The 26090-nt window shown below is 54.5% G+C and overlaps 1 protein-coding gene across 6 annotated transcripts in view; it reads left to right on the forward strand.

The window, feature by feature from the left end:
• The first annotated feature begins 370 nt into the window (after positions 1-370).
• Positions 371-26090, forward strand: part of IQSEC1 (IQ motif and Sec7 domain ArfGEF 1) — a 376498-nt gene continuing 350778 nt past the window's right edge. For 2 of the 6 annotated variants that reach the window (XM_037023623.2, XM_037023626.2), the window contains exon 1: positions 371-751. In XM_037023623.2, coding sequence (XP_036879518.2) covers positions 462-751 — 290 coding nt within the window. In that variant the 5' untranslated portion in view covers positions 371-461. The remainder of the gene's footprint in view (positions 752-26090) is intronic. The other 4 variants (XM_037023630.2, XM_037023632.2, XM_037023633.2 and 1 more) reach the window with 2 other exon arrangements.

Consider the following 26090-nt stretch of genomic DNA (forward strand, 5'->3'; position numbering starts at 1 on the left):
GGAGGCGGGTGATGGAGCCACAGTCGTCCGAGACGCGCGCGGGGCGCGGGCCCGGGGCCCGGCAGGCGGCGCCCTCCCTCCGCCGCGCCCGCCCGCCCTCCGCCTCCTCCTGCGCCGGCCGCCCAGGCTCCCTCTCCCCCTCGCGTCACAGCCGGCACTTTGCAAACTCCTCGCCTGCCCGCGGCGACCGCGGCTCCGCGCCCTGCCCGCCCCGGCGCGTCCGTGGGGCAGCGGGCGGCGGCGCGGGCAGCAGGAGGCGCGGGAGGCGACGGGGGCGGACGCCGGCAGGGGCGGGAGCCGAGGCGGGGCCGCAGCAGCTCCGCGCCGCCGCGCCCCCCGGGCCGAGTCCCGCGCCGCGCCGAGCGGAGCCGCCGTGCCCGCCGCGCAGCCATGGCCGCCCCGCCGCCGCCAACCCGCCGCCCGCTCGCCTGAGGCGCGGCCGCGGCCGCCGGGCGGGGACCATGGCCAGCGCCGCCGAGCCCCCCGGCAAGGCGGCCGAGTACCTGCAGGAGCTGACCCGGATCGTCGCGGCGCAGCAGGAGCTGCTGGCGCGCCGGCGGCGGCGCATCGAGGAGCTGGAGCGCCAAGTGGCGCGGCTGAGCCGGGAGAACGCCGGCCTGCTGGAGCGGCACCGGCGACACCTGGCCGCGTGCGCCCGCCGCCCCGATCCCGGCCCCGTCCCGGCCCCGGGGCCCGGCCTCTGCCCGCAGCCGCTCGGCGCCATCCCGGAGCTCGGCGGCCGCCGCGACAAGTAAGCGGGGACCGGGGGCGGCGGGAGTGCCGGGGGTGCACGAACTTTTGGGGGCCCCCGCTCCTCTCGGGGCGGAGAGGCGGGCCGAGGCGCGGTGGGTGCCCGGCCCGGGAGCGTTCCCCTGCCCGCCGAGAGACCCGTGAGCGCCCCGGGGACCCCTAGCCAGCCGCGGCCCAGACCTGGGTCTGGACCTCGCGCGGGCACTGGGCTCTCCAAGAAAAGGGGCTCCAGGACGTTGTCCAGAGCTCCCACCCGCGCCGCTGTCCTCGGACGGACAGAGAGGGACTCGGGCCCCGGCGACTCTGGGCCTCGCCGCGGGGGTCTGATCAGAGTGCAGACCTAGGGCTCTGGGTCACGGGGCCCGAACTCCTGACCCGGAGAGCCCGAAAGCGGTGGGAAGTGGGCACAGGAGGTGCCGATCACTTGCGGGTTGTGGTCCCTCCGAAAGGGATCCCAGGCTGCCTCCAGCCTGAGACACACCGAAACCCCTTCCCTCTGGACGCCTCCATCTCTTCGCGGCTAGGGGTTAATACCTCGCCCGCCTCACCCCGGGATTACTTGGTTCTATTTCGGACCAAGGATTAATCAGGGGACAGGATGGGGCGGGACTACCCAGCCACGCTGGCCCCCGGCGTCCAGGGCAAGTTGGCGGCTTGCAGCTCGCGGCTGGCTGCCCCTTGGCTTCCCGTGGGTGCCCAAGTCAGCCGCCTGGCCCTTCTCCACACAAGTCCGGGAGCCCAGCAGGGGCAAAGCAGAGGGCACAGGGAATCGGAGGACACGGGTGGGGTTCCTGCGTGCCCTGTGTCCTGCTTACCCCCTCTATCCTGTCTTCCAAACACCTGGCCCACACTCCATGGACTGAGGCACAGGAGAAAAGCTGTGTGTAAGGGTAGCAATGGCGGTGGGCTACAGCTTCGGGAAGGGCTCTCTGGGAGGGTGGGAGAGGGCAGAAATGATGCAGGAGGAGTTACCCTTGACTCCAAAATCCTGTGCGACTGGGTGTGTGTGTCTGCGTGTCCGTCTGTCCAAGCGTGTGTCTGTGCACTAATTCCCAGGAGTCCAGGTACCGCCATCCTGGACCCGGTGTCTCCCTGACCCCAGGTGGGGCTGTGCCAGGCTGTGGCCATGGGACAGAGGACCCCTCCTGACACTCAGCCTCCTCCATGAGCTCTGGGCAGTGCTCCTGGGCTCTGGTGGGCTCCAGAGGAAAGTGGTGAGGGCAGGGGTGGGGCGTGGGTGTGTAGTGGCAGGCCTGGGGGCAAACTCCTGCTTTCGGGTTAGCCCGGGAGGGAGTTGGGGGGCCCAGAGAGCTCCTCGCTGGTGTCACTGAGGGAAAGCAGAAACCCCTGCTGCCTGTGGTTACCCTGCCCCCTGGCTCTCTGGAGTCTCTGGACTCCCTTCATTACCCTGTCTGGGTCACCTGGTGCTACTTGCAAGGGTCTGAGCTCTTACTGCCCAGGCCAGGGCCGAAAGAAAAGCTGGGGGCTGCCAGGTGAAGTCCTCTGTAGTGTAGGGAGATAACCCACCCCGGCAGGGCTGCACGCCCTGCTTCCACGGGAAGCAGTGACACGTGCTGTCAGCAAACCCCTCACAGTGCCGTCCTGGGGATGATTTCCTTTTTCCCTTCAAAGTCACCTCTGGTGACCAAGTGTGGGGACAGGAAGCTTCTGAGAGGCCCCGAGTCCTGCTTGCTGTGGGGAATCCCCACCGTGTGTGTCTGGGCTGTGGCCTTGGAGGGGGAGTTCGGGGGGGTTGTTCTTGGGATTTGTTCAGAAGTCCCAGCTGTGTCAGACTGGCTTTCCCTGCTTGGGGCACAGCCAGCGCCTATAGTAGCATCTCCTTTAAGAGAAATGGTGACAACACAGCCCCCAACTTAAGTTCTAGGTTGGGGGAGCTTCTCAAACTTGCATGTGCCTGGGGAACTTGCTAAAACACAGGTTCTGACCAGTAGGTCTGGGGCGGGCTGGAAAGCCTGTGTGTCCAACGAGGTCTGGGGAGGTGTGGATACCGCTGGCCCCAGACCGCCCCGGGAGGAGCTTGGCTGTAAAGCACCAACATATTAACGACACTGAGTTCCCTCAACATGGAGCACACTGGGCCCACCATTCAGCATCACTAGAGCATGTGTGGGGAAGGAGCAAGGGCTGCTTTCCCCAGTCTGGATTCGAGGTGCCCACCGTCCTGCAGTGGGACAGAGTGATTTATGCCTAAGGAACATGGAATAACCAATGCCCTGAGAGCTGCCAGTGGCATGCAGAGCCATCACTCATGTGCTTGGGTCATTCAAGGAAGAAGGGAGGAGAGAGAAAATATAAGACGAACTTGGGTCCAGTGGCCATCTCTGCACTGGCCAGCCAGTGACCATGGGACAAGGCATGCCACCTCTCTCAGCCTCAGGCCTTGTTTTTTGATACACACCAAACAGTATCATCATAGCTGCCTCCCATACTTTGAGGATTAAGTGAAGATATATTGGTATACAGTCGGTGTTTAATGCATTTCAAGATTCTTCGCTTGTCAGTTGGTTTCTCATTTCTTCTGGGCCACCTGAGCACAGCCAAGAGGTGAGTGAACTTCCTGACAGCCTGGGCGAGACTGCCAGGGGCCCGGTGCAGGGGGCGTGGGGTGGAGAATGGCTGTCCAGAAGTCAGTCTAGGGTTGGACACCCATGACTGAGTCAGGAGCACCCATGGGTGAGCTTCCCCACATGCCAGGCAGTGGCAGGCCACAGTGGCGGGATTACTTCCTGTGGGGGACTCAGCTGGTGCCCTTGCCATGCCATCAGGCACTGCCAGTGCCAGCTCCCCTCACCTGCAGACAAGGGTCCTTGTGGGCAAGGGTCTGCTGTGAGCGTGTCAGGCTAAGCCAGGCCTGGCTGACCTTTCTAAGCAGCCTCTGGCTGCTGCAGCTTGAGTCAGAAGACCCTGCTCCCCGCCATCATGTGGACAGGGTGCCCCTACAGATCCGTAAGGTGCAGTGTTCTGCTAGGGGACAGATAGATGCAACTGAGAGATCATTGGAAAGGCTCGACAGCAGTGATCTTGGTACCCCTCACCCAAGCAGTTCTTGGATGGCATGACTGGGCATGGTGCAAACTTTCAAGCCCAAAACGTTTAAACCCGTTCTCAGAAAGTCCTCACTGATATCTCAACCTCTGCTGAAAAATATCATTGTGAGTTTCTCAGCTTCAGGGAAACAGGATGATAACAGGAGAGAAACAGAATGCCTTTGGTTACATTCAGTTATTTAATTAATTTTTTTTGATATCAGAATTTATATGCAGTGTTTAGGCGGCTACATTCTAATGATGTTTCTAGAACCATCCCCCTCCCACTAGAGGTTCAGGCACATATTAGGTGCTCAGTAGATATTTGTTGAGCAGGTGAAAGCAGGGGGGATTGGAACCACTGTTTTCCTTTAGAAAGCTGGCTCGGACTTGAGCAGGTGCAGTGAATGTATAGAACCGCATCTGCGGGCAGCAGACGTGAGTGCATTTGGCTACATTTACTGAAGGCCTCTTGTGTGCCCAGCCCTGCTCCGGGGCTTTGCATTTGCTCCACAGCCACAGCACTCGCACAAGGCAGGGGCAGGTGTAGCCCCCACTTCACAGATGTGGGAACTGAAGCTCAGAAAGGCCAGGTGGCTCGCTGAAGCTCTCCTGCTGGGCCACGGGTGGGGCCAGGACTGGGACTCAGCCCCTGCTCTCACCCACCCACCACTGCCCTTCAGGCTGCAGAGCCTCCTGGGGTCTTGTGTGACTCCCAGCCTCTGGTGCTGGAGGGAGCCCTTGCACGCATGGCTTTTGTCCTGCCGCGTGGGATCTTGTCACCGAGGCCGTGCCCTCAGTCACTGGATGTGGCAGAGCAGAGGGGCAAGGACTGAATGGGCTGATCCCTTCCAGCCTTTGCTCCTCCAAAGTTTCCTGGCAGAGGTGAACATCAGCCCGCAGAGGTTGGAGAGGGCCTGGTGGTGCAGCCTCCTTGCTTCCTCATCCCCTCCAGCCCTCGATTGCTGTCACATCACTCCGAGAGGACATTTTCCCGAAGCTCTGAGCTGGTGACTCACTCTGGGGGAGGTTTCTAGTGGCATTCAGTCTCTCTTGACTTACCAAACAAGTGCTCTTCCTGGGTCTGTGGTGACATTACCATGATGATGGTGCATCAGCTGGGAGGGAAGCTCAGGGGTGGCCGGGGAAGAGGGGGCGGCAGGGACCGGTGACGCAGGAGGCTCTACTGACGATGTGTCAGTCTCTTCTTCAGAGTCGCTGGGAAGCACCAAACCCATGGTGCACGGTCTGCAGACCTGAGCGCACTTACATTCCTGTCTCTTTGTCCCCTCATAGCAAACAGTGGGGGCTGCGTACAGGCCCAGAGAGGCCAAAAGGCTTTTGTCTCATCTGTGAGGGTGGCAGAGGCCACACAGGGTTCACGTTTCCATGAAAGAATGTTCTTATTCTCCCACCCAAGATAAAGCTGAGTATCCAGTGCCAGGGAGGCTGTCCCTCAGCTGGGGACAAGCTGCAGCTTGCTTTTGGAAGTCTGTCTTGGTTGGACAAAATGTATTCAACTCCAAGGGAATGGGGTGAACGATTCTTATTTTTCCAGCAGATGGTAGAATCCTCAGGAAGACAAGGAGGGTGTCTCTCTGAAGCTCTCTCCCAGTCGTCTACAAGCTAAGCGAATTATTATTTAACAACCTGGAAAATAAATCGTGGAATGCTGCTTTATCTAGCTCGGAGCAGCACCATGTGTGAGATGCAGGTGAGACACCCTTGTTTCTGGTGTACGTCTTTTGCCTCCACATTGTGGGTTCAAGACCTTCTGGAGCCCGTGGAGATCCTCAGGCCACAGCTGAGGGGAATGTGAGCCTTCAGACCTGATGAGGAGTCCAGGGGTTGGGGGTTTCAGGCACCAGCGTTTTTTGTTAGCTGGGTGGCTACCTGTCAGCTGTGTTGTCTATGACATCGTTTTGACAGCTGATCGCATTCTTTTTTTTTTTTTTGTCTCCTGCTTTTGTTTTGTGAGAAGGAGCAACACTTTGCCTAACTTGGGAAGAGCTCCATTCCTAGCTTGTCAAGCTGAGTGTCATTCGTATAATTGCCACAGAGCAGCAGAAAAAACAAACAGGCGAGCCGGGCATTTGGCAAAGAATTGGGGTAGGGGAAAGCGAGCTGACCTAATTGATAAGGAGCAGAAGTGACAGAGGAGGCTGTGGTGTTGTCTGGGGCCACCCTCGTGGCCTGGAAATTTGGTGGGCCTCAGATCTGCCACCGGATGCAGCTGAAATTGCCCCACCTGTGAACCAGACTTAACAGAATAACAGCACTGATAGCCGCTCCAAGGCAGCAAGGCCTCTGGAGTTTGAATCCTATCTTCCCCCCAAGCAGGGCTGATAATTTTGGCAGGACCAGTTATTATGAATGCTAAGGGCTTCTGTTTTAATCAGTAAAGAGCTGGAGCCTTGAGTTTTTCCGATGCCTCCCCCCACCCCAGCTGCCCTGGCCCAGCTCTGCACGCACTCCAGGCTGCCCCGTGGTGGCCACCTAAGCAGTTAAGCCCTGTCTTCTCAGTGGGCTTGCAGGATCCCCATCCTGCCTGAGCCACCTGCCAGCAGTATGTACTTCCCAAGTGAGGCCAAGTTTCTGCTGTATAAACTGGGCAGGGCCGCTTCTGTTTGGGCATCATGGGTAGGAACTGCACACAGTGCCTGGCCTCCTAGGATACAGTAAATGTAGCTGCAGGGGAGGAATAGGTAGGGCATTGAGAATGCTTTTGAGGATTGTTTCTCCCAACCTTTTATTACGAACATTTTCAAGCATACGGAAGAGTTGAAAGAACTATACGAGGCAGAATACCTTCCAGGTTTCACAAGGAAGGTTTTGCTCTACCTGCTTGCTTACCTGCCAGTCTGTCCTTGAGGGTGTTTGGAGCCACATGGATGGGGAGCTAACATTTTCAGAGCACCTTTTGTGTCCCAGGAACCAGGCTGAGCTGTGCACACACGTTATCTCCCCGTCCTTCTCTTCACTAACTGTTCTTGGGCTACTCACTCCCAGTTCTTGTCCTTGAGGGCAGCTCCATGACTGCTGCTACTTGGAAACACGTGACCAGGGACATAGTCCCCTAAGGGGAAGATTGCAGAGATACTGAGCCAGGATAGGAAGAGCGCCAAGTGCTGTGCTGCCCCAGAGCAGGAAGCAGATGGCCATGCTCAGGCATCAACGGAGGCCTCCGGGAGGAGGTGACATTTGAGCAGGGGCTTGAAGAGCAAGAGAGAGAAGTATGGTATCAAGGCAGGTGAAACAGCCCATGTGAAAGGCAAGGTGGGAAGGCATGTGGTATGTTTGGGGTGTGGGAAGTGCTGTCAGTGGTCATGCCAGGCCTGTGAGTAGGGATGGTTGGGCCAGGTAAGATCTCATCAGCATGGACCAGCCCAGAGAGCTGGTTTAGGACCGAGATTTCAACCTAAGGGGCAGGTTGGTGAACCAGACTGGCTCACCCCCTCCAAAGCTGTACTTTGAGGCCTGATTGTGCAATGTCTGGCTTTCCTTCTTGGAGGAAGCAAGATTCACAAAGGAACAGGACAGAAACCCTGTCTTTTTTTATACCTAAACTTATAATTTTTTGACAATAGTCACTGAGCCTATTCCAGGCACTGTGTACTGGCACATTTCCTCAGTGTCTCCCTCGATGCTCTCTCCCTGTGGTGGGGTGTGAGCTGTTATCATCCTATTTTGCAGATAACAAAACTGAGGCTCAGAGAGTTTAAGCCATTCACCCAGTCACCCAGTGGCAGAGGTGAGATTCACACCCAGGTCTGTCTGCCTCCAGTGCCCGTGCAGTTCCCCACCCCACTGTGCTCCAGAGCTGCTCCAAAATGTGGCTTCAAAGCTGCTTGCTGCATTGTGCAAATGTTTGGTGAAGCATTTGCAGCTGTTTCCAGATGTGGTGTGGTCAGCTCACCCAGACTTTCAGCTTTAGAGAACAGAATTAATTCCATTGCGGTCACCCACCCAGGGACAGCTATGGCTTTTCCCTTTGACCATCGGATTTGGCCTCTCACATGCTGTGGTCTCCTTGGAGAAGTTATTTTACCACCAGAAGCCTGAATCCCTTTTTGGCAAAATGGTGGTGGTGGCCCCCACTGATGAGGTGGTCACTGGTAGTAGGCGTGACATTCAGGGGAAGCTGTCAAGCACCCGGCCAGTGCCTGGCATTCCACTTTGAGTTGGCCCCACTTGCCCCCTCCCTACGTGTGAGCATGTGCTTACCTGCTGAGAAGCTGCTGTGGAGCCCTCTCTGGCCTTCCTGCATGCGTTCATTCATCAGGACACACTGGGACGCTCGGTTGTTTGGGATGATCGGCCTCTGCACCCCTCTTCTGGCTCTGTGCCCCGCCTGTTGCTGGTTTGCATGGCTGTTTGCTGTATGTACTCTTGCACGAAGAGTGTCAGACCTTGCAGGGGGTCAGGGCACCTGGGCCTGGCCCTGTTCATCTGACCACAGGAACAGGGCTTCCTCAGGGGTGTCCTGGCGGGGCCTCCCACGGAAGCCATTTACAGCCTGCCTGTGATGTGTCTGGTGTGGCAGGGCTGGGATGAAGGGCTGTGTGAAACCCCACTGCCTTCCCAGACAAACGAAATGTCCTCAGCCCATGTCCAGTGGTACTGAGGCAGCCCTGAGGGGGCCCTCACAGGGTGTGCAGTGTGTGGACAAGCCTGGGGAAGGGCCGCAGGGGTGCCCAGACAGGCTGAAATGGGTGGGTGGCCTATGTGGTCAGTGTAGGGGTAAGAGTCTGGGCAGGTCCTGGCCTGGAGACCCCACTCCTCTTCTCCCTTGGTGTGTGAAATGACGCTCTCAGCCTCAGCTCTGTTTCCTCTAACGGGGATAGTGATGCCTGGATTTCTCTTTTGGGGCTGTTCTTGGTGTGGGGGATGCCTGGTGTGGTGGAGGTGCAACGAGGAGATCAGTGTGTCTGGAGCAGAGTGAGTGAGGGGACAGCAAGGCAGGGAGAGGGGACCGCAGGGGGGGGCCCACCTGTGGGGGGCAGAGTGAGCAGGGCCTTGGAGTCCCAGAGGGAGTTCTGGGGACAGCAGTCCCTGGAGGGTGCTGTGCGCAGGAGGGCTGTGACTGTGCTTGGCATGGACAGGACACTGGGCCCCTGGGGCAGGTGGGGGCCAGTGACCAGGAGACTGAGGGACATGTTGCAGGACTTGGGGGTGCTGGGAGCTTGGACCTGGGTATACAGGTAAAGGTGAGCAGGAATACATGGGTTTTGGATAAAAGAAAAGTGAACCTATCCTGTCTCTCCCCTCCAACAACCATGTGTCCAGACGGGAAGGAGAGACCATTGCCTAACCAGAAGGAAACGCTCCGGATGGCAGAGAACTGTCGGTGTTTACTGCCTGATGTGTTTCTTGGACTGGTGAGTGAGAGGGGGCCTGCTGATGTCCTGCACCCTGCCTCCAGCTCCCCCCACTCACTCACCCCTCCCCAGGAACAGCCCAGGCTGGGGCACTCACCTCCCTGAGGACAGCTGGGGGTTCTCGATGGCTCCTTGTCGGAGAACACTGTGCTGTGTGGTCAGGACATGCACTCTGGGGCCAGGCTACTCCCTCCCCATGTTCTGTCTGTCTCCTCTAGCCGGTTACTTAGCTTCTCTGTGTGTGCATAGTGTTTTCACCTATAAAATGGAGTTATAAGATACCACCTCCCTCAGAGAGGGGTTGTCAGGATTAAATCCTTAATGTATGTAAATACAGAGTACCCCTCATTCCTGCATACTTTTATTGTTCTTCCTTCCTAGAGCACGAAGAAATTTGATGTTAGAGAAAAGTCATGGGAGTTAGAACCCAGTGCCTTGGTTGGGTTTTGGCATTTGTCTCTCTGTTATCTGGCTACCTTCTGTGCATCTCATAGAGCTGATTTCAAATCCAACCCTTTGTAGGATGTGCCTTCACAATCCCTTTAACCCTCTGTTACAGCCTCTTCACACTTAATGGTGTTAAAGCAGAATGGAAGTCTCCCCACAAAAAAGCAGAGCCATCTGGAATCCACCCTCCCACCCCATTATATGCTCACTTTTTTGTACAGACTTCTCTGAGGCCTTAATTTCACTTAGATCAGCAGTTCTCAAACTTCAAGGTATGTAAAAATCCTCCACCTAGAAGGGATATCCAGGGTGACCCCGACCACCCCATTCAATTCCTACCCACAGGCTGACCTGCACTCTCCCTGGCACTCTGTGAGCCAGGGCCTGGGCTAAGGACTCAACAGATAACACTCTAACGGGACTTACCACTACCAACTTCTCCCCATTCAACAGAAGATCCTACAGGGCTGCAGTGAGAACCAAGTGAAATAATGGGAGTGAAGGTTTTCTGGGAGTCTTAATCCCTTATATGAATGAATGTCTCCTCTCCCAGAGATGGAGGGATTATTGTTACTACCCTCTGTTAATAATGAGTACTAATAACTATGATGGCTGACTTGTTTATTGTAGACGATTCCTATGACTCTGTGAGATAAGTACTGTTACTGTCCCCTTTGTACATGTGGGGAAACAGACAGAGAGAAGCAAGCATGGTGGGGAAGGCTGTGGCTTGTGCAAGGATGAGAGCCAAGCACATCCCCCTGAAAGCTGTCATCCATGCATTTTTAGGGGACACTTTACATTTTAGTCCATTGTATTTAGAGAATACACCTTATATGTTTACAGTCCTTTAAAATGTACTGAGAGTCATTTTAAGGTCTAAGACATGACATATCCTGGAGAATGTTCTAAGTACACCTAACCGTGTATCTGCTGTTGTTGGGTAAAGTGTTCTGTGTGCCTGTCACGTCTGGTTGGTTTACAGTGTTGTGTTGTTGAAGTCCTCTCTGTACTTGTTAATCTTCCATCTAGTTGTTCTATCCATTATTGAAAGAGAGGTATTGAAGTCTTCAAATATTACTCTTGAGTTGTCTATTTCTCCCTTTATTTCTGTCAGTTTTTGCTTCACATGTTTTGAGGTTCCATTGTTTGGTGCATGTATGTTTATAATTATTATGTCTTCTTCATGGATTGACCCTTTTATCCTTACAAAATGTCCTTTATTGTCTCTAGTAGCTATTTTTGTCAAAATGTCTTATTTTGTCTGACATTAGTATAGCCAGTCCAGCTCTCTTTTGATACACCTTACCTACCCTTTAATTTTCAATCTATTTGTGTCTTTGAATCTAAAGTGATCTCTTATAGACAGCATATAGTTTTGGATTACGTGTTTTTTAAAATCTATTCTGCCAATCCCTGCCTTTTGTTTGGAGTATTTAATTTATTTATATTTAATATAATTCTTAAGGCAAGATTTACATCTGCAATTTTGTTATTTACTTTCTATGAGTCTTTTTCATTCCTCTCTCCCTCCCTTACTACTTTGTTTTGTGTTAGATATTTTCCCGTGCAAGATTTTCTTTCTTTTGTTTTAGTATATAGGGGACTTTGGGGAGCATAATAAAATCTGTTTGAGAGGCAAACATCTCACATATGCGCTTCTCAACCAGGAGAATGAAGGCAGGGCCAGGATCTAGAAGTAGGGGAAGTGGCAGGCCTCGGGGGACACAACTGCCAAGTGGAGGAGATGGGCACTTGGGTATTGAACCAGACGAATGGGGGAGGAGGAACCAGCCCAGAAGCTCCTTTGGGGACAAGGAGAGTAAATTATTTGTCTCTGCTATTCCTGTAAGGGCAGCCTCGAGGTTTTAAATGAATATGTGTTGAATGAATGAACAGATGGCTCTCTATCAATCACTGTAAGTGCTCTGGTTATCTCTGGCTGTGTAACAAATTACTCTAAAACATAGAGGTTTGGAACAACCACCCTTCTATTATATCTTGAGACTCTGCGGGTCAGGGTTTGGACAGGGCTTTGGCAATTGGTCCTTCTGTTCTCTGTGTTCAATGGAAGTTAGTCAGTGGTGTTCAAATAGCAGATGGGCTGGTCTGAAGGGTTCACAATGATTTCATGTACATATCTTGGAATTTATAGACATGTCTAGAAGGATGGGCTTGGCTGTCACTGCCAACTGGAGTGTCTTCCTGTGGCCTCTCCAGCATGGGGGTCTCAGGGGAGTCAGGTTCCCCACGTGGTGGCCCAGGGATCCCAAACAAGTACTCCAAAAGGGCCTGTGGGAGGTGGGAGGCCTCTTGTGACTCAACCTTGGAATCCCACAAGGTTGCTTCTGCCATGTCCTCTTGGCCTCTCAATGGGGGGAGGAGCAAGGTTTTACAGCCCAGGCTGTGTTGTCCTGTCCCCCACCTAAGGCTGGCAGAAGTGTCACTTAGGACCTGTCTGCAGGTGGAGACCAGGTTTTGCCTCTCCCCAAGTGAAATGTGACAACCTGCCCTGCCCCCTTGTGGGGATCTGTCTGTGCCAGGTAACTTCGGGTAGGGGGTGGTGGCTGTTCATCTGAAGGGTGCTCTGATTCCACGGTTCATTAGGAGACCACACCACAGTGCTGAGAATGCTTCCCAGGCCTGCAGCCTGACCAGGGACTGGGGTGGCCGACGGGAGCAGGCCTGACCCCCCCACCCACTGACTCAGGGAGCGCCTGCCCACTCTTGTCGGCATCCCCCACACTCTGAGCTGAATTTTGACTCCTGCCATATGGCAAAGCAGCCAAACATCCAGGGAGGAGAAAGGGGGTCTGGAGGAAATCATCGCCGCTAATGCGTTTTTGATAACTGCAGTAATTAAGAATGCTGTGCTCATTGCTGTCTTCTCCCCCAACATCAGGGTCAAGGTGAGCAGCGCCACTCCTGCCTGGGGGAGGTGATGATGCTGCGGGGCTGGGGGGTTTCCACAGGCTCACCCCATCCTGCCTGGGGACCTCAGGGAAATCACTGGGAGGGCAGCTGCACTGGTCCCGGGGGCGTCCCTTGGGGCGATGCTGCAGAGTGAGCCGGGCCCCACCCTGCCCCTCGGTGAGCAAGCCGGAGGTGTGCATCCTCTTCCTCCTCTTTCCATTTCTTCGCCTCTCCAGTTCCTCCTGGCCATGGATGCAGGTGGTCCCCTGGAGCATTCTCTTGCTCAGAAACCTGCCCTGGGTGGGGTGGCCAAGGTGGCCATGTCTACTCTGCACCGCCACTTACTCCAGATGAGGGCTGCTGTCACACCTTGGGGCCTTCGGTACGCTATTCCCTCGCAGCACCTCCATCCCTGAAACCCCACATGTCCTTTAAACACTGGCTCCTATCTCAGAACTTTTCATGATTTTGACACATGTTAGAATAAGTCTTCTGTTTATATCCCTGCAGCCCTGGGTGCTTCCAGGAGCCTCCCATCTGACTTGCCATGTACACCATGCCCAGGTCTTCTCCCCTCGGGCAGGCAGCAGCCAGACCCACTCACCTCCACACACGGCTAAGACATAAATTTTTAATTAAGGTATCATTGGTATATAATCTTATGAAGGTTTCTAATGAGCAACATTGTGGTTTCAACATTCACCCATACTATCAAATCCCCCCTGCACCCCATTGCAATCAAACCGCTAATATTTAAAATGAGATATTTAAAACAAATCCTTGATTGTTATGTGGACAAGTCCAGGGTCTCCAAAATGGAGCATGGACACCCCTGGGGGCCAGCAACACAATCCTTTTAGCTGTAAGAAAAAATGTTGGAACTTCTATTTCCACCGAGTATTTAATTTCATTTTTCAGCACCTTTTTGGTGGACTCTTTCATGATATGCATAATATTAGTACAGTTGTGCCCGTAGGTAATTAATAAATGCATATAGACACATTTATTGTGGGACTGTGTGCTCAAGCTCTCTTCGGGTAGGAAAGCCTCATCAAAAAGTCTAGTGGTCGGGCATCTTAACCACAGCTGAGTTTTTACCGTTTTTCCCCTCAAGGCAGCTACTTTCCTGGCATGGGAGATTTCTACTGTGAGATGGGCTGAAATAAGCATTTGTTGAGTACCTGCTCTATGCTAGCTGATCCCCTCTTGATTTGCATGGACCCACTTTACAGATGAGGAAACTGAAGCTCGGGGAACTTCAGTGTCTTGCTTAGGGTTGCACAGCTAGTAAGTGGTGGGGCCAGATGTGAACTGTGATTCCCAGACCAGTGTTCCTTCCACTCTGCTCTGTGTCTGATGGTCCGGAGGCCCACCTCTGATCAAGTTCTTGGGCTCTGCCCAGGGCTGGTGGCAGTGATGGGAGCTGGCCTCCTCTGTGCTCCTGTGGCCTCTGGGGAGGGTGGTTCTGCTAGCAGTGGTCTGGATGTGGCACACGAAGGCTCTGCCCTCCTGACTAGGACTCAGCAAACCCCTTCTTTCTCATCTGCCCAGAAACCTGGAGGCTGCAGGCCAGGAGGAGGGGACACAGACTGACCCGGAGGACAGTGGCCCACTGGGAATGGCGTCTGTTGGGCGCAACCTTCTGCTTTAACAAACACCCTGACTCTGGTCCCTGAGGGCACAGGGTGGCATGGGGCTAGGGGAGCTGATTCATCACCATCTTCTCAAATTTTCATTTACCAGATGCCCAAAGTACCATCAGATGAAGGAGGCTTCAGGGAGGGGAAAGGCAGCTTTTATGTCATTGGGATGTCAGTCTCTCTTCTTTGCGTGGACTGCTTTTATTGTAAAGTAGTGTCTTTGATCTCTCTACTGAACTGGAACATCAGGTCCAATCCAGTGAGCCTTTACAGAGCCTTGTGCATGCAGACATGTGTCCGGGATTGCAGGCACTGGGAGGTGGCCTCGTGGCCTGTAGGAAGCAGGTGCCCCTGGCCACTTCCCTGTGCAGCAGGCTTCCGGGAGAGGCTGCTGGGAAGTTGGCCGGCCTGTGGAGGCAGGGGAGCGTGCCAGGAGGGACAGTGAGCCCTGGTGGTCTCAGAGCCCCCTTTCCTGCTGCCCATCAGGGACACCACATCTTGGGTTCTACCTGCGTCCCTCTAGGAGGGATTGGCTTTCAAATTCTCAAGGTGACAGCTCCGGCTGAAGCTCTACTCCTTTCTCCCTGAATGGTTCTCCTTCGCCTTAATTTGATTGAAACAAACTACCACCTCCCCTGCATTCGCTGGTGACGGCTGCTTTGTGCACGCTTCATGGGCTATGCTGAGCTCCCGGGTTTAATGTGAAAGCTTCCAACTGGGGTCTGGGCCTCCGGGGCTTGTCGGCTCAGCCCAGCCCAGCCGTGCTGCAGGCTGAGCTTGGATTTTGTCTGTGAGAAGCTGTGTTGGTGTAGTCAGACCTGAGTCTCTGCTTCCTCCTTGGGTTTTTTCCACAGTTGACATCTCCAGGAAATGCTGTGTCTCAGGCTGCTCATTTGCAGGGAGGTCAAGGGTTGTGGGGTTGCTATTGAGCACTGTCACCTCTCCTGCCCCAGTTCACCAAGTGCAGTTTAGTTAATGAAAATTGTGGAGGTGGTAGAAGCAAAAGTCTGGGCTTGGACACTGGCTCCATCCTGAGCAGTTTCCAAACTTGGGACAAGTGTCCTCATCTGGAAAGTGGGCGTAAGAATAGAGAATAATGCTCCCTGCATTAGACAAAGCAAGTGTGTGGGGCTCTGGCTGCAGCGGAGCTTAATCTGTAGTAGGTCTCAGTCACTATTTTGATGGTTGTAGGGAAAGTGGTAAAAGAGGTCTTGGAGGTGAGAAAGGGGATGGTCCCTGAGCTGCATGGGGATGGGGTGTGTGACCCAAACAGCTGCCTCCCAACATCTGCTCCCCTTATTTTCTTTACTATTAAAACTTATATTGTGTAGGTATATATTTGTTTTTGTTTTTTGATATGACCACAAGACCAACCAGAATATGTGCATTTCTTAGTCTCCTTGGTAGTTAGAGATGGCCATATATCTCTAGTCTGACGAATAGGAGGAAAGCAGAAGTGTGGTGTGCAGCTTCCAGAATAAGTCTTTGAAAGGAAGGGGTGGGTCTTTTGCCCCTTGCTCCTCCTTCCTGTTGGCTGAAATAAGAACATGATGGCTGGGGCTTAGGCAGCCATTTTGGGTTGTGAGGACAAGAGCAGCATAATAGGGATGCAACGAGCTGGAGGGAGCCTGGACCCCTGATAGCCTGGGAGAACTGCAGCACACAGCCTCAACTACCCACCTGGAGGCTCTTACATGACGGAATAAAACCATGTGCTTAAGTCCATGGTAGTACATTTGGTTTTGGCCTCTCTTAGCAATCTTAAATTACAGTGAGGGTGGTTTTACAGCTGCAATTTAAAGATGTTTGACCACATCTCTGGCAGGCCAAAGCCTCAGAATTTGAGTCAGTGGGAGTGGAGGTGAGTTCTTTCCCCACCCCACCCTTGACCCCTTAGTGTTGGGATAGTTGCTAAATTTAATCTTCTTCAGCAGATGAGGGCCAGTTGCTTCATATAGTATGAGACGCAGAAGCAGAGGGTTGGCCAAGGTACCCTGGGCCCTGACTCTTTGGGGATGGTGGGCATCTTTTGACACATAGAACACTGCCTGGGTTGAGGCCCCCACCCAGCAGTAATGGGGGCTGGCAGGGTCTTCCCAGGAGAGGAGTTTATGAGCTGGCTGGGCAGCCACTGCTTGGACCGGGAAGGGGAACAAGATGCCTGCCTTTTGGACAGTGGGAAGGTGCACACGTAGCCACACCTCCTGTGCCCAGGTCACTGCTCAGGGCTGCGACTGGTGCTGTCACCCCTTCCCAAGAAGAGAGGGGTGCTCACAGTCTCCTGGTCCTGTTCTCAGGGGCACTGCTGGGGGAGGGAGAGACAGACAGACAGACAGACAGACAGACCCTGAAGGATGGGTTGGAAAGAACGGCATGGAAAGAACGGCAGAGAGACCAAGGGGGAGACACAGAGAGAGGCGCAGACTGAGAGCTGTGCATGCGACCACACGTGTGCGGCTCTCCCTGCCTCACTCCCATCATGTGTTGAATTAGTCATTGATTTATTTATTTATTCATTCACTTCACTAGCACTTGCCGAGCTCCTAAGTGCCAGCCTTCAGCTGGGGTTGCTTGAGTCAGCCCTCAGGGGTGCCAGTCTGGTGGGGGGGTAGGTGGAGGGAGAGGGGTAAAGGGGGTGGTGTACACCCCTCAGAAAATGCCTCTGCCACATGTTTTGAAGGTGCTATGTCTGCAGGTTGATTTTGAAACTAATGAGAATCATAAGAATTATAGTGTGGGCGTGACAGCAGGACTGACCCAGGTCAGAATGCAGCCGGGGCGTGTTTGGGGTTGCACCCAGCCCGGCGCCCAGGTGTGTCCCATTGCCTCCTGCCCATCTCACGTGTTTTCCATGTGCAGGGTGGAGCCGTGGAAGATTCTGCTCCGAGTTTTAACAGAGAAGTTGAGGTGGGCAGTGAGGTGAGGGTTGGGGCTCCGAGCCTGAACCTGGGTCCTGGAGAGTGGGGAGCTCTCCTGACAGGCTCTGTGGAGCTGCATGCCTGGAAGGTAAGTTTGGAGCCCAGCTTGCTGGCTGGGGTCCCCGCCACCAGCCCAGCAGCCCAGGCCGGGAGCTTTGGGGCTATTTATATCCACTCCATCAAATCTTTTGATCTCAGTGATCCTTTGTAAAGCCTGTGCCATGCTGGCTTTTGCACTGGACTCCCAGGTCCGCAGGCTCAGGGACAGGGAGGAATCTGGAGGGTAGCTGGCTAGAAGGACCTCCTGGTCCACCTCCCAACTCAGGGAGGCAGAGAGCTTGGTGAGCATCACCAGCTAGCGCCCAGCTAGTGCCCTGGGCTCTGTGCCCCCGTGAGCTGCTTGTTCTCTGCCCTGATCTGATGGGGAGGGGGAGGCTGGCCAGGAACAGGCATTAGCTGAGCATTTTACTGTGTGCTGGGTACTTTTCTTCCAAAAGAGGGTTGTTTTTAAAAATTGTGGTAAATACACATAACATAAGGCTTACCATTCTAACCGTTTTAAAGTGTGCAGTTCAGAGGTATTAAGTACATTCATCTGACTGTGCAGCCATCCCTGCCGTCCACCTCCAGAATTTTCCCATTCCAAACTGAAGTTCTGTCCCCATTAAACACTAACGCCCCCGCCCCCAGCAACCCCTGCTCTACTTTCTGTCCCTTTGAATGTGATGACTCCAGGGACCTCATAGAAGTGGAATCACACAGTCTGTGTCCTTTTGTGACTGGCTTACTTCACAGAGCATAATGTCCTCGTCCGTGTTGTAGCTGGTGTCAGTTTCCCTCCTTTCTAAGGCTAATATATTCCATTGTGTGGATGGATCGCATTTTGTGTATCCGTTCATTCGTTGATGGACACTTCCACCTTTAGCTATTGTGAATAACACAGCTATGAACATGGGTGTGTAAATATGTGTTTGACACTTTGCTCTCAGTTCTTCTGGGTGTGTGCCCAGGGGTATACACTGGAGACTTTTAGATACAGGAATTCCTTTAGCTCTCACACGACCACCGAGGTGGGTGTTACTGCCCGTATTTTATAGATGAGGAAACTGAGGCAGAGGGATGAGGGGTGAATATTGGAATGGCTGCAGGGGAGCCTCACCACCATCCCTTTCCCTGGACTTTGCCAAGAGGTGTGAGGCCTGCCTGTCCCCACCTGCAGGGCCCTGCCCTGGGCACCCCCTCTGAGAGGCCCGTGCCGCCCCAGCCCCCTCCTGCGCCTGCTTTCCTTCTCTGCACAAATCCTCCCCTGGCACATTCTGGACATGTCTGCTCCTTACCTGCCTCCCTCAGAAGATGCTGGCTTCCCAGGCAGGGTTTTGTCTGCTCGCTCTTGAAGTCCCAGTAGTAGGCACAGAGTAGGCCCTGGAGGTGCCCACTGCGGGGTAAACTGCCCCTGGCTGGACATTCTCTCGCTTTCCCGAGGCTTCTGCACAGCCTTGACCCTGCTGGGGTCCCTGCGAGCCCAGCCCAGCACCCCCCACATCTGCCCTCAGACTCGGTGTCATCCCCCTGCAGAGGGACCCCCTTTCCCCGCTCCTGGAGCAGCTGCTGAGAGGAGCCCAGACCTGACGGCCTCGCTCCCGGCCTTGCCTGGCCCTGCACTCAGGGCTGACAGTGATGAACGTCCCTCCTGCCACTCCAGTTATTAACCTGGCTTCTGAGGGGCTCTCGCTGCTCTAGGCTCTGGGTGCTGTTGGAAATGCAGTGACCCCAGCTGCAGTGTGCAGGCGTCCCCCCACAGTGCACGCCGCATAGTGGCTGCGGTGCAGCCTGCCCCCAACTGCTTCTGACCTCCTGTGAGGAGGGTGAGTTAATCACACTGGGCAGACGTGGAGCATTTATCACCGCCATCCAGCCAAGGCCCTCCGGCTTTATCCATTCATTTCTTCCCCAAGTCCACGTTCAACCCGTTCCCTCCTCCTGGTGTTGTGGGCCAACCTCTTTGGTTTCCAGGTCCTGTCCCCCCGTATCCACCCTCAGTGTGTGTAGTCGTTTGTATACATGGCTCGTTGTGGACAGAGACACCTTTACAGCCATGACTCCAGCAGATGCCGCTGGAGCTGGCCTTCTCTGGACAAATGCCCTTGGCTGATGGGGGCCTCGCCCAGAGGGACCCCTAGCTCACACCCCATCCTGGGCATCAGCGACCTCACCTCAAGGCAGGGTGTCCCCTGCTGCCTGTCCCCAGGCAGTCCCTCTGTGAGCCCTGCCCTCCCCCGCCTCCTGGGCAGGCTTGCCTGCAGAGCGCCCTCCATTCACCAGGCCTCTGCTGCCGCAAACCTGCCCTGAGGCCCCTCATTTTGCTTACTTGCATCCCTCAGGGCTGTATTTTCAGGGCCCACGGTGATGCTAATATGGACATGGCTAGTGCTTCTCCCTGACCAGAATCTTCCAGGCTGGGGGAGTGACTGTCCGCCAGGACCTCCTATTTACTCCCCTGGGCACGGACACTCAGGCAGTTGTGCGGGGTGAGTGGCATCCTCGCTGTCCCACCTGAGTGAGCATTCCCTGGAGCTGCTGATCTAGGGGGCGCATCACCCCAGCAGGTGGATTGTTCTCCAGGAAGATGGCGCCAGCAGGGCCGTGTTTCTGCACCCACGCCCACCCCACATGTTGTTGCCCTCAATGATGATCGTCTGCTCCCTGTGCCCCTCCTGGCTCTAAAGCTCTCTTTGGAGGTGCCCCTGCCTCCATCCTGCCTGCTTGTCAGTGACTGAGCCCACGTCCCCTCCTCTGGGAAGTGTCACCAGATGTCACTTCCTGGTGGCCCCTCCTCTCCCTGAGCAGGCCTGGCCCACCCACCAGTTGGTGATACACTGATGCAGTAAGGGCTTGGGGTCTGCTTCTGGTAGATGGGGCTGTGGGGGCTCAAACCCTGTGGGGCCACCTCTGTGCTCTGGGGTGTGTCTGTAGAATGAGGCCTGGAGGGTGCCGTGTGGCCCACGGCCCTCCTGTCAGTTGGCAGGGGTGGGGCACTCTGTCCTCTTTTTCTGCCTCTGCCCCACTTGGGTTCCTTTATCCTGCAGTGACAGTGACAGGAAGTGTTATGAGGGGACTGGCTCCAAAGTAACACTGGGGCTTGTTCGGAGGATCATCTGGAAGCCACGCAGTGGGCCCTGTAGTTGGGGACCTCCCGCCTCTGCCCCCTCACCTTTCTTGTTCCTTGGTACCGTGTGTGGTTAGGGGGAGGGTCTCTTTTATCCCCTCTGATGGGGGTGGGGCTCACTCCTTCCATTGTTCATGAGGGGTTTCCAGAGAAGACCTCAGGGAGGCAGGGGTGAGCCCCAGTCCTGCCTCCTCAGTGCCTGTTTCCCAATCTCTGAAATGGGGTAAATGGCCCCACCCTGCAGGGTTGGAGGGAGGACCCACTGGGTCATAGAGGGTCAGGGGGTCCTGGTGGCCTGCAGGTGCCCCCTCATGTCCCTGTAGGGACCACCTGGGCAGGCCCCGACACCGGTAGGCAGGCTGCAATGTGCTTCCAGGACTTTGGCTTGGCAGTTAATAGTTTCCTGCAGCCAGACAGTTGGTTCCAGGACCACTGGTGTGACCTTGAGCACTTAACCCCCTGGGCCTCAGTTTCCACATCTGTAAAGTGGAGATAATAATTGTGCCTCAGCAGATTTTTGAGGGAGAAGGCATGCAAAGTGCTGAACATGGAGACCCTGGCACATAGGATGTGGTCAGTACACTCTGGCTACTATTATTATTGCTACGATTACTACCACTGTCCACTTAACACGACTGACCCAGGACACCTGAGGAAGTGGGGTTCAGGTCTGGGTGCTCCTCGCCTTTCACAGCCAGCACACTGAGGGTCTGGCTTGTTCCAGACCCGGTTTTTGGCCACAGGGAAAGATGTTTTTCCCTGTCACCTGAGTTTACAGCAGTGAGTGCAAAAACAGCCTTACGCTGTCATGGGAGCTGCTGATTTCCCCAGATATAAAATGCACTGATTTATGAAATTTGCCTAGGAAAAAACTGGGCAGATGTTTAACAAATCCATAAAGCTCCGTAGGGAGGCTCTTTCATGCTGCCTCCCAGCTGACCTGCTTGGGGTGCGTGACCAGGGCCACACCTAACAAGGCTTAGAGCAAGGAGAGCCATAAATTACAAAAGGGAGCAGAGCTGCCTGCCATGAACTTACAGGTGTGCTGCCCTGGGGAGATGCATCGCGGAATTCTGGGGTGAGGCTTTGGCTCTGTGAGCTCTCACAGGACCACGTGACCCGGCATCTACTGTCTGCTCTGGCTGTGCCCCAGGAGCCCAGGGGACAGGTGCACAGTGACCAGCTACCACAAGACAGGTGGTCACAGAGGGAGGGGATGGAGGGCTGGGGTGACAATGGGCTGTGACATAATCCCGACAGAGACCCCCCTCAGCCAGTGCCATGGGGAGCTCTGGAGCTGGGATGACCCTGCAGAGACGTCCCTGACTGAGGTGAGGGGCCTAGCCCTTCGTCCCTCCGCCTGGCTCAGACACTGGGCATGGTTCCCCTGGTGGAGGGTGCCATAACCTTGCCGAAGGTGGTGCCCTGAGAGGGACTCAGCTGGAAGCCACCAGCAGCCACCACCCCTGGCAAGTGTGGGATGTGGGCCTCACCCTGAAGGGGCACCTTGGCGGTTGCCCAGCATCCACTATTCCAGGCTGGGCTTATCTTCCCATATGCAAATGCTGGTGTCTCTTCTACTCTGCAAACCCGCCTGTGTTCTCCTTTCCCTCTGAGTTTGCAAAGCGGCCTCCTCGGACCAGGCCCAGTTGACAGATACATACTTTTAAAACTTGAATTAGCTGCCAGTGTGAACGGATCAGGATATTGCACATAAATCCCGAGATTTCCAGCTTCCCTTGAACACTCAGCAGTGCCCCTCCCCTGCACGGGAGGAGCTCCGGCTGCAGGGGTGGGGGTGGCCCCTCCCTGAGACAGGATGGTCTGCACAGGCCCACCCCGTGGCTTCCCTCACTTAGGCTCCTGCCTGGGCTTTGCCGTTATGCTCCCTGTGGACTGCAGATTTTAAGCTCTTTATCCCTCATTTACTTATCCAGCCCATGTTTTGGGGTCTGGGTGCTGTGCATTGTTGTCTGGGTCCTCCGTCCGGGGAGCTTACATTCTAGCTGGCGGACAGGCAGTAAAGAGATAAGCTGGTCAGTGTGGATGGGAATAGGCAGGAAAGTGAACACAGTGATGGGGTGGAAAGCGATGGGGTGCAGTTTTGGGCAGCCTGATGAGGAAAGGCCACTGGTGACCTTGAGCAGAGAGGTACTGAAGTGAGGGGTGTGAGGCCTGGGGGTCTGGAGGCTGCCCCACTGCTTTCATCCGCCAGCCCTTGGGACCAGGAGCCTGCCATTTTGGAGGTTCCTTGCACCTACATGTGGCTTCCTGCTACCATGTGCTTGTGGGTGTCAGAGGACCTACCTCCCCTCAGCTTTGAGCCGCCCCCAGGAGACCTCCCTGGTTGAGCCTTGTTCCCAGGGTTGCTGAGTATTCTGGTTGTTTGTTTCCATACCCAAGTCACCCTCCTGGGTCAAGGTCAGGGTTAGCCTCTGGGTTATCTTGGTCTCTGTGTCCTCAGCCCCTGCTCAGTGCCTGGCACAGAATAGGGACCTGAGTGGGACGCCAGGAAAGAGGCAGCTGTGTCAGGTGAATGAAGTTAGATAATGGGGAATGGCGAGGGCCAGTGGTTCTCAGACTGCCCGGACACCAGGACTTGTGTAAGTCATTAGCAACGTGGGCTTTTGGCCACCTTTGCCAGATGCATCTGTTTTGACCAAAATTGTCACTCAGTGAAAAACCAGAGAAAGTCTTGCCCCTTCCTGGGTGCAAATCAGCAAGAGTGTCGTGGGGACAGAAATCCGTTGGTGATTAGTGCCAAGATTTATGCACCTGCTCATGTTGGTCTGGGCTTCGGCATCACTGCACAGACTCCCCTCTCCTGGATCTCAGCAAAATGTCAACCACGGGAATTAGGCAGCCCCATACCTTTCTGGTTGGCTTCCAAGGAGCAGAGAATGTCAGGCCAGGGAACATAGTTAACTGGCATCATACGAATCGGGGCTCCTGGGTTGCAGATGGCTTCTTTCCTTCCCTCTGCCCTGTTCCCTCCTCCCTCCTCCCTCTTCCCTCCTCCCTCCTCCCTCCTCACTCCTCTCTGTCTCCTCCTCTCCCTCTGGCCCCACTAGGTCCCCCAGGAGGGGAGAGCCCAGGCTGCTTCCTGAGCTGCAGCACCTGGCAGGGGCCACTTTTACTAGAACGTTGTGTGTTCCTTGCAGAAGTTTCCCTGCCAGCACGACTGTTCTAATTAGTCATATTTTGAAAGCAGATCTGCTTAATTGCAAGCAGTACTAAATATTGGTATATAAATAAAGTCATTAATAACTTTATTATATGCAGAAACTTCTCCCGCTGAGCGTCACCACAGCCCAGCCTTGTTGACCGTCTCTTGGGTGGCCTCAGCTGGACGCTGGTGTCCTGCCGGCCCCCTCCCAGCATCAATGATCAGAGGGGGCAGCTGGTGGAGGGGGGCCACAGAGGCTCCAAGACGGGGCAGGGCATCCCAGGAGGTGGTTTCGGAGCTGTGCGTTTTGAATGGCAGTGGAATGGTGTAATGGGTCTTCTGTGATCAAGTTAGTGCACACTTAGTCAACAGTTACAGCTTAAACACTCCATTCATCAGCATACCTCCAAGCCCAAGGGAAGGGGCAGTGCTTCCCTGATGCCCCATTGATGAACGCACATGATGTCATCTGTCTAGCACATTGCGAGCTTGTTTATTCATTAGTGTATTCAATAGTATTTATTAAGCATCCACTATGTACTAGGTCCTGTTCTGGTGGAAAACGTCTTGTGTACTGCCTGTGTGGTAGAGGGCAGTGGTGGTGAAGGGGAGAGGTTGGCAGGGGCCTGGGGGAGTTAGAATTTTGCTCTAGTTGCTGTGGAATGATAAGGTCTGAGTTATCATTTTAGAAGCCTTCGCTGGCCATGGTGGGGAATTGACTATAGGGAGTCAAGGTGGGAGGCACAGCGGTGGCCCAGGAGAGAGACTGTGGGGCTCAGGCGAGGGGGGTGGGGTGGAGGTGATCAGAAGCCCAGATTTGGTTGTGGGGCAAAACCCTTAAGACTCATGAGTGGTCTGGGACTAGTATTTGGCATCGCAGAAGACCCCCTAGGTTTCTGACTTGAGTAACTGAGTGCCAGCAGTGGGGAGCCAGTGGGTGTCCCTGTGAGGTGCTTCCATTTTCCTGTTGGTTGTGCTTCTCTCTGGCTGGAGTCCCCAGACTCTGTCATCTTCTCTGGATTCTAGATTTTTTAAGTTTTCTTAAGTAGACTTTATTATTCTAGAACATTTTAGGCTTATAGGAAAATTGAGCCATCAGTGCAGAAAGTTCCCGTGTGCCCCTGTCCCCTCCGGGGCCCCTCATCATTCACATCCCGTGTTAGTGTGGTGCAGCCATTACAGTTGGTGGACCAGTATTGCTGCGTTCCGTGGTTTACCGGAGCGGTCACTCTTGGGGCTGTACATTCAGTAGGTTTGGACAGGCTTATACTGACACGAATGCACCATGGTAGTATCATTCAGGGTACTTTTACTGCCTGATTATCCCCTGGGCTCTGCCTGCTCATCCCTCCCTCCCCTCAACCCTGCAACCACTGATCTTTACTGTCTCCATAGTTTTGCCTTTTCCAGAAAATCATATAATTGGAATCACACAGTTTATAGCCTTTTCAGACTGGTTTCTTTCACTTCATGTATGCATTTAAGGTTCCCCTATGTCTTTTCTCGGCTGCTAGCTCATTTCTTTTTAGTGCTAAATAATATTCTGTTGTCTGGATGTATCCCAGTTTATTTAGCCATCCACCTACTGAAGGACATCCTGGCTGCTTCCAAGTTTTGGCAGCTCTGAATAAAGCTTCTGTAAACATCCGTATGCAGGTTTATGTGTGGACATAATTTTCAGCTCCTTTGGGTAAATACCAAGGAGCATGATTTCAGAATTGTATGGTAAGAGTAATTTTAGTTTTGTATGAAGCCGCCCAGCTGTCTTCCAAAATGGCTCTTCCATTCTGCATTCCCGGGGTTGTAGATTTTTGAGCCCTTTGAGGGGCTGTGGGTCCTAAGAACTTCGCAGACCCGAGTGCATTCCCCACCCCAGCTTCTCAGACCTGGCGGATGGCATGGAGCCCCACCAGGGGAGACCAAGCAAGGAGAATATCCCCAAGTGGCTCTGAGTTTTCTCAGGCGCCACCAGGCTGGGAGCTGAGAAGGTGGGAGGAGCCGTCAGTGAGCGCTGGTCTGGGTTTGGCATAGTTCGGAGGTCAGGGTAATGTGCTTGCCTCAGTCAGGGGCTGTGTGTGGCAGAGCGGAGTCCAGTCACCCAGCCCATGGGACTGGCATCAAGGGTGCTCAGCGTGCTCCGGGGAACTGGGGTGGGGGTCCCAGGAACAGACAGCCTTGCCAGAAGGTAATGTCTGTCTCCTGCACACTCAAGGAGAAGCTTCTCATAAAAGCTGACAGATGCATGTCATGATATGAGGCCAGCCCGCTGGGGATGTTGGTCCCGAGTCTCCAGCCGCAGTGGGTGTGCGCCGCAAGTGTGCTGCAGAGTCATCCTTTGCGTGATTAGACAGGTTAAGGGCTGCATTCCGTGAACTCTTGTGTGCCAGCAAGGTGCTAAGCAGTTTATACACTGTCTCATTTAATCCTCACAACAACACTGAGAGGTAGGTTTTATCATATCCATTTTACACAACAGAAAACTGGGCACAGAGAAGTTAAGGAAGTTGCCTGTGAACACACAGCAGATTGGCTGTGATCTTGTGCAGAGCACCAGGGTTGGAGCAGAGAAAGGACAAGGGGCTGCTTCCTTGGAGGTGTAGGGGGCCTCCTTCAACCTCTGCAGCTCTTCGCTCCCATGATGCCCTCTCAGCAGGTATGTTTTCCC

This window comes from Manis javanica, chromosome 3, assembly GCF_040802235.1.
Source record: "Manis javanica isolate MJ-LG chromosome 3, MJ_LKY, whole genome shotgun sequence".
NCBI lineage: Eukaryota > Metazoa > Chordata > Mammalia > Pholidota > Manidae > Manis > Manis javanica.